This window comes from Pseudogymnoascus destructans, assembly GCF_001641265.1.
Source record: "Pseudogymnoascus destructans isolate 20631-21 unplaced genomic scaffold scaffold_6, whole genome shotgun sequence".
Classification (NCBI taxonomy): Eukaryota; Fungi; Ascomycota; class Leotiomycetes; order Thelebolales; family Thelebolaceae; genus Pseudogymnoascus; species Pseudogymnoascus destructans.
Genome location: NW_020167525.1, coordinates 646,505 through 657,983, shown reverse-complemented (window position 1 = coordinate 657,983; position 11,479 = coordinate 646,505). Strand labels below are relative to the sequence as shown.

Here is an 11,479-nt window from a genome sequence, read left to right as displayed (position 1 = left end):
GGCATTTACTAGGGTATCTCGGCTTTTTAATACATTAACGGGCTCTCTTACTCGTACACTAGTAAAAACTACGGCGGAGTAGTATAACTGTCTACGTATCAACATAAATTAGTCACGTGACATGCCTTCTTGCACGTCATTTCTAAAAGTTTTGTATGGCGGTACGGGAGAGAGTAACGTCCAATTGTAACCATGACTCAGATGGGATATATATAAGGTCTTCGCTGTCACTTTTAAAATCCCCTCAACTCGATGAAAGTCGTTCTTTTCTCCCTTTCATCCTCCTCCTGAAGATGACCGACGCACCACAGGCCAATGGCTTGACCACTCCCACCGTCACCGGCTACTCCGCGCCGAAATTCGGTCAGTTACAAAAAAATCCCCAGAACCCCCCCTTGCCCCTCTCCCGTGAAGCCCTCTAGAGAAGCAGTGACTGAATACGTCCAAGAAAGAACGCAGACCCAGCCCGAAAACCCCTTCGCGGCCCTGATCCCAGACCAGCACATCGCCATCATCCCCTCCTTCACGCTCGAGTCCGGCGTCACTCTTCATAATGCCCCCCTGGCATACAGCACCCGCGGCACCCTTTCTCCAGATGGCGACAATGCCATGGTCATCTGCCATGCCCTCACCGGCAGCGCAGATGTGAGCGACTGGTGGGGTCCGCTGCTCGGTCCCGGCCGCGCATTTGATATCTCCCGCTTCTTCGTCATCTGCATGAACAGCCTCGGCAGTCCGTACGGGAGCGCCAGCCCCGTCACGAACAAGGACGGCAACCCAGCCAACGAACGATACGGGCCCGAGTTTCCGCTCACCACTATCCGCGACGACGTCAAGTGAGTTCCCCTTACTTCCGCCACCGTCTCGTTCATTTTTTTGTGTCGCCCCCTACTAACCACCCCCCAGCTTCCACAAGCTCCTCCTCGACGACCTCGGCATCAAGCAAGTCGCCGCCGTAATCGGCGGCTCCATGGGCGGCATGCTCGTCCTGGAATGGGCCTACTTCGGCTCCACCTACGTGCGCTGCATCGTCCCCATCGCCACCTCCAGCCGCCACAGCGCCTGGGGCATCAGCTGGGGCGAAGCCCAACGCCAGAGCATCTACGCCGACCCCAAATACGACGACGGGTACTACCCCTTCGCGGACCCCCCCACCGCCGGCCTGGGCGCCGCCCGCATGTCCGCCCTCCTCACCTACCGCTCCCGCAACTCCTTCGAGTCGCGCTTCGGCCGCAACACCCCCGACCCTTCCCGCCAGCAGACCATCAACGATTCCCAGACCGCGCCCGCCACGTCAGAGGGGCACTGGGCAATCCACAACGACGGGCATAAGACCACGCGTCCCCCGTCCTCGCGCTCTCGCTCTCACTCCGCCCTCACCACCCCCGCCGACAGCCCCAAGCAGCCCGAGCCGCAACACACAGACCCGCAATTCCACGGCGCCACATCCACGACCCCCTCTCCGCCCCCGGCGCGCCAATCGGCGTCGCGGCAGTCAACTTCCTACTACTACTCCGCGCAATCCTACCTCCGCTACCAGGGCGCCAAATTCGTCGCCCGCTTCGATCCAAACTGCTACATCGCCATAACCCGCAAGCTCGACACACACGACGTGTCGCGCTCCCGCTCCCCCTCCATCACCACCGCTTTGGCACAAATCACACAGCCCTGCCTCGTGCTCGGCATCGAGTCCGACGGCCTCTTCACCTTCGCCGAGCAAGAGGAGCTGGCTAGCCATATCCCCAATGCGAGGTTGAGGAGGATTGATAGTCCCGAGGGTCATGATGCGTTTTTGTTGCAGTTTGAGCAGGTGAATGAACATATCTTGGGGTTTCTGAATGAGGTGCTGCCGGATATTATGGGGAGGGAGGGGAGTGTAGCGGTGGGTGAGGTGGGGGGGGTTACGAGGAGTAGTACGTTTGGGGAGGCGGAGGTGGAGGATATTACGGCTTGGTAGAGCTGTGCGTGGGGCACTGTGATAAGTGTGGGTGGGTGTGGAGGAAGAGTGGTACATATCCCGAGCTCTCCGAGTTCCTCCCACGGCCTTAGAGAGAGGTAGATATAAAAAATCATGATAGAACATAGAATAAGCATATCAAAATCGTTCAAAAGTTGTTACAGAGAATTTTCCCCTCGTCGTTATTCCCTTCCTTCCTTTTCCCTCCGGAAATCACTCTTTTTCGCGTCGAGGTCGTAACCGACAAATCCCTCTGTACTCCGTCCATACGCACCCACAAACCCAACCTCGCTGTCGTCAATCGCTCTGAACCTTCCCATCTCTTCACTAACGTAGGTCGTGGCGTAATGACATTAGTGGCGTAATGACAAACACGGACTACCGAGTAAGAGCATATATTCCTCAACAATGGTGCGTCGAAAAAACCTAAACGCTAAAGAACTTGATGCCCAGGTTACTAAAGCTGTATTAGGGGTCTAATCTGGAGAGTATAAGTCCTCATACGAAGCTGCAAAGCAACTTGGGCTTAGTCCGAATGTAACGCGTCGCGTTAATGGCGGCTTGTCGCGTTCTCAAGCCCGCCAGCAACAACAGAAACTTTCGTCCGAACAAGAGAGTGTGCTTCTTAAGTGGATAAAACAGTTAACGATCAGTGGCTATTCACCAGGGCATCGGTTGTTGAAGGAAATAGCTGAAGTACGAAACGAACTTACGATTTAGACGACGCGTCGCTCAACTCTCTTGAACTCCCACAGTACACACTTAGCCGGGACTAGGTTCTACGATTTATTCTAGGCCATCCACACCTTACAGTTGCTATTAGGCGTCGAATTGAGTCCGTACGAATGGACGGGGCTACAAAAGAGGTAGTTTAAGACTATAAAATCACGCAAGAGAATACATATAACATGGATGAATCTGGATTCTCAATTAGAACAATAGAATCGTACGAAAGCAAATGGTTAATATCTCCTTCTCATTTGTGATGGTCACGACTCTTATATTAGTAGAAGCTTTATAGCTCACTGTCTTTAAAATCGAATTGTGCTCCTCATCCTCCTACCTTATACATCACACTGATGTTGCAATTTTTAGCCTATTAAAGAAGCGATTAACTACTGCACTCTCTCATCTCAACTAAGCTCAGCTTATATGAATACAGAAGATTAAATGGATAGAGGCATATATACAAGCTCAATTAGATGTCTGCAATTATCACAACATTAAATTAGCATGGCGTGGAGCTAGGTTATTCCCATTAAACCTACAAAGAGTGCTTCGAACGATGGTTCAAGAGGAACCCTATGGGTTGGAAAGACCTAAAACACCAACCTAGTTTGATATTTTTAATCAACTTTTTGTAAATAGCTCACCTCTAAACGAAACTACCTTACGGGCAGCAAATGAGCTTCTTAATTCAACAATACAAGCTCGTACGGATGTTACTACACTAGTCTGTTAATATATCAAAAAATTAACAGCTAGAACTAAGCAACTTCAAGCCTAAAGTATTAGACCACTTTAGCAGCGGTTACAATTTGTAATGGTGGGTGCACCAGATGTGAGAATCTAGCCACCCAGGAACGGATGATTTTACTAAGACAACACACTGTCTTAGGAAACAGAGCCAAAGGGTCGTAGCTTAGACTATTCCACAATGCAGCAATCAAGTGTATGATGTAGTGGAGTGGTTTAGATAAGTTGTAACAAATGTTGAGTCTGAGAACTCAGGGGTAAGTCAGAGGTTAGCACCTCACTGACTTTTCAGAAACAAAGAATAACAAGATCAATGCTTGGAAGCTTGGAAAAGACATAGAAGTATGTGCTAGTCGATTTTCTGTATTGTCTGCTTGCCCTTTCTTAAGGAAAGGGCAATCCTATTTATGCTAAAGGAATGTAGTTCTCTCATTCTCCAAGACTTTCCATGACTTACCAGGCTTGGTAACTGTAGTCGACGTAAGAGAATCCCATAGAACCATCTCTTAGGTTCGTAGCCTATAGGAAGTAAAAGGAGGTCCAAGGTCAGAGTACCCCTATAGACAAATTATGTCATAGACAAATTATGTCATAACTTAACCAATCTTGTGGGTAACTAAGGAGCGATGACATGCAATGAATCATAGAGGTTCGTAGGAGCTTTTAGAGCTATCATTCATGCTCCTAGGCCTCTAGTTGGTAGAGATATGTCATGTGGTAGTATGAGTGATGTCATGTAATGAATCATAGAGGGTTGTAGAGATATGCTATGTGGTAATATCGGCCCAGTAACTAAGGAGCGATGACGTGTAATGAATCATAGATGGTTGTAGCAATCGTTGAGTAGTATTGCTCTTGTTGTTGGTGTGATAAGCCAAAATATGTATAGTGACTTGTAGGTTTGAGGAGGAGATTTCCAAGTTTGCTCTTCAGTTTGATAGCAAATGCAACGAATGTCAGTATGACAAGGAGGTCCAAGGTTGTAAGGATGCCTCCTTACCTAGATACTCGAAGAACCTGTCTCAGAACTGTTACGGTCACTACAAGCATGAAATCCGATTCGGTGTGGTTTCGAACCAGTAGAGGAGCACATAGCGAGTTACACTATAGTGGGGGATGGTAAGGGTGTAGGGTTCAGGGTCGATGCTGACCTGTTGCGTGGAAGGATCAGGGCTAGGGTTGGGATAACCGAGTTGGGCCTGTTTCGGGTACTCAAGGAAACAGACTCAACGGGGTTCCCCCTTCATCTTTTTTGTATCCTTCATAGTAGACCTATAGGATAGCATCCGTTTAGCCTCCGACTCGCACTCTCATATGCTATTACTGTGAGCTGGGTGCCCTGTGTCCTTACAGTGCTCAGCTTAATATAGTATTCTTTAACATACTATAACATGTTACTTAGAAAGCCTTTGTGTTTAATCCCCTGCCTCCTCTGTTAAGTCAACCTACGTAAGAAACCTCTATACATCCTATTAGATAGGAAGGACCTACACATCTCCTTCATTCTAACTGAAATGTATGTGGTCTTACGTAGCCTATAGAAGCAATTTACTACCTATACCGGACAAAGCCATCCTTTAAATGGTACTATGTCCGACTTAAATGGTACATTTAAAGTTACTATCGAAGTACAGTAAAGCACCGTTATAACAATGTATTTGCTGCCAGCAGAATATATCGTTATAATGATAATATCGCTATATTGATTCTTATGTAATCCAACTATCTAACGTACTCTGCACCCGTGACTCTTGATCTAATGCCTCAAGAGTGAATTCTAAACGCTCGAGGCCTCGTAAATAGTCCGATTGAAGAGCCTCTTGTTCTTCAGTAAACTCAATCAGAACCTGGAGTGCTTGACGAGCGCTCTTCACAGAATGTAAAGAGCGCTCTTGCAACTCTTCTTCATCATCATCTTGAGTTTGCTGAAGACCTAGATGCTCATCAATAACCTCTTGTAGAATCTCGTCCTCACTTGGTGTCCCATCTTGTATATCCCTTTCTTCGTCGCTTGGGTTTAGAAAGTTAGAAATTGCCATAACGTCATGAATATTGCCAGCTCGTGTAACTTGTTCATAGAGTTCGTTGATACCTGGAGGAGTAATTGGAATCGGAAGAGCAATCGGAATGCTGACAAGTGTAGATTTTTGAAAACAGTTATAGATTGTTGTATTTGTGACAAAATGATTCCAGCTCCGTAGAATCCATCGGACCGCAAAGTGTAGATTCATCGATTCGAGTGGGTTTCGATCTGAGGTAAAAGCATCAAGCATAAAAGAGAGCCACTGTCGTCGATGATTGCATTTGAATGATTGAATGATGCCTTGATCAAGGGGCTGGAATCGACTAGTACTGTTAGCAGGAAGCCAACAAATATGTATGTTCGTTGGAGGAGGACAAAGCTCAAGAGCAGTGTTATGAGCTGAGAAGTTATCCATCGTAAGAAGAACTTGTCGAGTCGTTCCAATATGTCGATAGAAAGCGTGATGTTACGACGGAACAAGAAGGCTGGCCAACTACAGGACAGGAAGGAGGGAGGTCGCATGAGACCGGCCCTGGTACCTGGAGGGGCAGCGGGGAATAGTAGTTCCGAAAGTATCACGTGACGGACTCGCAGGATGATGAGAAGAGTCCTAAGAGTCCAGGACTCCGAGGACTCAAGTGAGTTCCCAAGAGTCCACTAGGCACGACGCCACTATATAAGTAGATAGTATTTCCTTAGATAGGAGCTTCGTGCTCAACTCAATACAGTATTTGTTATATACTAGTAACGTGTTACTTGAAGCCTTTGTGTCTGATCCCCTGCCTCCTCTGATAAGTAAACCTTTACGCAAGAGAACCTCTGTGTCTTCTATCGTTTAGAAGTCAGCGTTACACTTTGAGCACCACTTCTACGAGGTACCGGCTTACACACAAAGCAACATGTCTGTCGTCAGTTCGAAGGGGAAAACCCCCACCACGCCAACTTCGTCTCAGAGGTCTAAGCCTGAGAATGAAGAGATGCCCGATGCACCCACCGTCAACGAACTCAAGGAAACTCTACGCGTCAAGTTGCCCGACACTTACTCCGGCAACCGAAAGGAACTTGAGGTGTTTTTGCTACAGGTCGAACTGTACCAGCACTTCAATGATGAGAAGTTTCCCACCCAGGAGAGCTATGCCCTGTGGACTGCGTCCTACCTTAGGGGGGAAGCCCTGCGATGGATCGAACCATTCCTCAAGGACTATTTCAAATATGAAAGTACCAATGGAAGCATGACAACTACGCAGACTATGTTTGGCAGCTGGAATGGATTCTGTAAGGAAATCCGACGCATGTTCGGAGACATCGATGAGATTAAGACCGCAGAAGACCATCTGTTTGCACTTAAGCAGACTGGCAGCGCCCTCACATACTCCACAGAATTCCAGAGATACGGCAATCAGACAGGATGGGACGCCAGCGCACTCATCAGCCACTACCGACGTGGGCTGAAGAGCCATATACGTATGGAACTTGCCCGTTTGGAACAACAACCAATGGACATGGTAGCGCTAATCGAACATACGGTCCGAATCGACAATCGACTATACGAATTCCAGAAGGAACGTCGGACCTATGACAAGCCCAAGAAAAGTTACCCCTACCGGGGAAACGAGGGCAGACGACGGGATCAACACCCGCGAGACAACCGTTGGTCGGACCCAATGGAACTCGATGCCACGTTCAAACCTGGACGACCCCGTGACCCTAAGAAAGACAGACAATTCAAGGAACGACTCTGTTTTAACTGCGACAAGCCAGGCCACATGGCCCGAGACTGCAGACAGCCAAAGAAAGGGAACGGCGGACGCAAAGTCAGCAAACAACTCAATGCCACCTGGACAGGACAGTTGAACGCAACGTTTGTGAGCAAACAGGACTGGGGAATAAACGGCGAAAGCACCCCAGAAGACGAGAGCTCAGATGAAGGGTCGGAGGCGGAATCGTTCACCGTCTCGGAACAGGAGACCTTCGATGAACTCGCACCTACGGAACCAATGAGTCCACGGTGCAAGAACGTAGTAAGACGCATGGCAAAACACGCCCACGCGAAGATTAGGGCCGAACGAGACAAGCCCAATGGCCAGAGGAGAATCCCCATGCTTAAAGACCTCTACGGGAACCTGTTACAGGAACTTCCGTTAAAGTGCAAGGTGGACGACTGCAAGGATGACCTCTGGAGATACTACGACCAACTAACGAATACCCGCAGGCTGCTTGGCACGTCCCAAGACGTAGCTAAGTTGGAAGCCCAAGAAGCGGAAGAACTGGAGAAGGATGTCGAGCATATGGCTAAACTGAAGTATATGAAAAGCGTCACACTTTACTACCAGGACCGCAGGAGAGCCCTGAAGAAGTACGACGAGAAAGCCAGAGATATGCTCCGACGGGAAAATGCGAGACCCACTCCACGCATCGAAAGGAGAGCCATGGAGCAACTAGACACGTTCTCCACGCCTCCGAGGGAAGATAGTGCATGGGTGAGAGGACAGCAGGAACTATCAACGACAGACGCAACAGAGACTGATCATCCCTGGCATGCGTATGTCTACTGGGAGTATTGCAGCGAAGATGACTGCAAGCTCCACTGGAAAAAGAAACACCAGAATCAGTTGTTTCCCCGATCCTCGCCCAGGATACACTTCAGAGACGCAGAGCAAGTTCACGCCCTCAGGCGAAGCCAGTCTGAAGGAGACTTGCCTATCAAAAGCGAACAGGTATACAAGAAATACCCACATCTGCTAGACGAAGCAGAAGAGCGAGGGAAACGATCTCCCCAAGGACCACCATTGGAAGCGGATGAATACTATCCTTCCTCGGACGAGTCAAAAAACTAGGAGTCCTCGACGGTAGGCCACCGGCGAGCGACACGAAGAGGCCTAGTACAGACCAGCTATGCGCCACGACGGGCAGCATGCAACTATATGTGGTCGCTAAGATACAACAGCGACACCTCCGAGCAATGATTGACTCAGGAGCGACGGGCAACTTTATGACAAAGAAAGTAGCAGACACGCAAGGTTTCAAGACGCAATTGAAAACCGAACCATACCCATTAATGGTCGTAGATGGAGAGCCCATCTCGACTAATGAAGGAATGGTGACCCACGAAACGGTCCCATTGGAAATGGTCATGCTACACGGGCACAAGGAAACGATTCAGTTTGACATCGTGCACATGGACAACCATGCGTGCATCCTTGGTATGCCATGGCTCAAGAAACACAACCCCCAGATCGACTGGTGGAACGAGAAAGTTGTGATGAGCCAGTGCGCGTGTGAACAACGGACGGACACGCGACAACGGGAGAAACCCTCCCAGGGCCGGAAGGAGTTATGTGCAACCTCCGAGCTCGATGACCTAGCCCAGGCATCCTCACCGACGAGTATACCGGTGGAGTACAAGGAATACGAGCAATTATTCCAGGAAGGCCCTAAGAACGAGGCGCTTCCTAAGCACCAACCATGGGATCACGAGATACCTTTGGAGAAAGACAAGAGTCCACCGTTCGGACCAATATATCAGCTATCGGAAAAGGAGCTGAAGGTACTTAAGGAGTACATCGATGATAACCTAGCGAAAGGATTCATCAGACCATCCACATCACCAGCAGGAAGTCCGGTGCTTTTCGTACCAAAGAAAGACGGCTCCCTACGGTTATGTGTGGACTATCGAGCGTTGAACAACATCACAATCAAGGACAGGTATGCCCTGCCGTTAATCAACGAACTACACGATAGATTTCAAGGAGCAAAGATCTTCAGTAAGCTAGATCTGCGAGGAGCATACAACCTGATCCGAATCAAGGCTGGGGAAGAGTGGAAAACAGCATTCCGCACCCGCTATGGCCTATTCGAGTATCAAGTCATGCCCTTTGGGCTAACAAATGCACCCGCATCTATGCAACGACTGATGAATGATGCTTTGCACGAATACTTAGACATCTTTACCATTGTCTACTTAGACGATGTCCTGGTGTATTCAGCAACCAAGGAGGAGCATGTCAAGCATGTCAAACTCGTCCTGAAGAAACTAAAGGAGTACAGCTTACTCCTCAAACCAGAGAAGTGCGAGTTCCATAAAAACCAAGTCGAATTCTTGGGTTACATTATTGGAACGCACGGCATCAAGATGGACCAAGCAAAAGTAACGGCAGTGTTGGAATGGCCAACACCGACCACGGTCAAGGAAGTGCAAGCCTTCCTAGGCTTCGCCAACTTCTACCGAAGATTCATCTCGGGATATTCCAAGGTAGCTCAACCACTCACGGAGCTTACCAGAAAGGATCTCGAATTCAAATGGACGGACAAGGCAGAGGCTGCTTTCCAGGAACTTAAGACGAAGTTCACGGAAGCACCTATCCTTGCTACATTTGACCCTGCAAAGAAGATCATCCTCGAAATGGACTCTTCTGACTTCGCAATTGGAGCATGTCTGAATCAACCAGACGAGAACGGTAAGTTCAAACCAATCGCGTACTACTCTAGGAAACTGTCACCCGCGGAACTCAATTACGACATCCACGACAAGGAGCTACTGGCTATTGTCGTTGCCTTTGAGCAGTGGCGAGTATATCTTGAGGGATCCACCTACCCTGTGCAGGTATGGACGGATTACAAGAACCTCATATATTTCACCACGACCAAGGTTTTAAACCGCAGACAAGTCCGCTGGGCAGAAACCCTCGCAGCCTACAACTTCACGATAACCTATCGCAAGGGCTCCGAGAATGCAAGAGCAGATGCTCTCAGCAGACGGACTGACTACGCCGGCCCAAAGGAAGAAAGACCTAGAGCAATTCTGAAGAAAACAGATGCAGGAATACAGTACAACGAGTTACTAGCGACGATCTCAGTCATCGAAGATACAGAACTCGAGGAAAGACTCAAGAAAGCTTACGCAACAGACGAATGCGCCAAGCGAGTCTTGTCCAAAGTCGAAGGCGACTTCACCATCGACGAACAAGGATTGATTCGATACAAAGGGTTAGTGTATGTCCCAAGTCAAATGAGACGCCCGCTGGTGCAAGAACAACACTCGTTACCAGCACACGGTCATCAGGGAGTAACACGAACCTTCGAACGAATCACTCGACACTACTACTTCCCAGGTATGAGGAAGCAGGTAGAGACAGTGGTAAGAGAGTGCGACATTTGCAGCAAGTCAAAATCCAATAGGCATCTGCCATATGGACAACTCAAGTCGACACCAGTACCAAAAGGAGCATGGAAATCAATAGCTTTGGACTTCATCGTCAAGCTTCCACCCTCCAAGGACCCGTTAACAGGAATAGAATACGACTCTATCCTCGTCATCACGGAAAGACTCACGAAATATGGGAAGTTTATACCATATCTAGAAGCTAGCGACGCCGAGGCGCTCGCATATACCTTCATTCGAGTCATATTAGCCGATCATGGGATGCCAGAAGAAATCATCTCAGATAGAGACAAGCTCTTTACTTCGAAATTCTGGAAATCATTGATGGCGCTACTGGGAACAAATCATAAGCTATCAACAGCTTTTCATCCCCAGACAGACGGCCAAACAGAAAGATTAAATCAGACCCTTGAACAGTACCTGCGAAGCTATGTCAATCATCAACAGGATAACTGGGTTCAGATCTTACCCATCGCACAGTTTGCATATAACAGCGCGATGACAGAAGCAACGAAAGTCTCACCGTTCTTTGCCAATTATGGCTACCAGCCAGAAGCATATAGGCAACCAAGACCGGATGAATCACGAGCTGAACAAGCCCTGATCGTGGTGGAACAACTGAAATCGTTCCACGAACAACTTGCGACGGACATCCAATTCTTAAATGAACGATCTGCCGCATACGCAAACAAGAAGCGCAGTATGGAACCTGCCTTCAAGGAGGGGGATAAAGTATACCTACTCCGGAAACATATCAAAACGAAACGACCAAGCACAAAGTTGGACTTCAAGAAATTGGGACCATTCAAAATATTGAACAAAGTCAGCTCAGTTAATTACAGACTGCAGCTACCCAGGAAGT

At 48.5% G+C, this 11,479-nt stretch overlaps 2 protein-coding genes across 2 annotated transcripts; one reads left to right on the top strand and one right to left on the bottom strand.

Moving 5' to 3' along the window:
* The first annotated feature begins 190 nt into the window (after positions 1 to 190).
* Positions 191 to 2,109, top strand: MET2 (homoserine O- acetyltransferase). Its single transcript, XM_024467010.1, has 3 exons — positions 191 to 363; positions 449 to 836; positions 907 to 2,109. Exons 1-3 carry the CDS (start codon positions 294 to 296, stop codon positions 1,955 to 1,957), a joined length of 1,509 nt encoding a protein of 502 aa, XP_024325746.1. The 5' UTR covers positions 191 to 293; the 3' UTR covers positions 1,958 to 2,109.
* A 3,033-nt stretch (positions 2,110 to 5,142) lies between these two features.
* Positions 5,143 to 5,472, bottom strand: VC83_03361 (uncharacterized protein; the record flags this gene model as incomplete). The annotated part of the gene is made up of 1 exon (XM_024467009.1): positions 5,143 to 5,472. The coding sequence occupies one exon, from the start codon at positions 5,470 to 5,472 to the stop codon at positions 5,143 to 5,145; it is 330 nt and encodes a 109-aa protein (XP_024325743.1).
* Positions 5,473 to 11,479: the final 6,007 nt, after the last annotated feature.

Bases quoted from the DNA above. Each gene is read 5' to 3' on its own strand.
- MET2 (XM_024467010.1), top strand. From the start codon at position 294: ATGACCGACGCACCACAGGCCAATGGCTTGACCACTCCCACCGTCACC. The intron at 364-448 runs GTCAGTTACAAA...AATACGTCCAAG, and splicing joins CTACTCCGCGCCGAAATTCG to AAAGAACGCAGACCCAGCCC. The intron at 837-906 runs GTGAGTTCCCCT...ACCACCCCCCAG, and splicing joins ACTATCCGCGACGACGTCAA to CTTCCACAAGCTCCTCCTCG.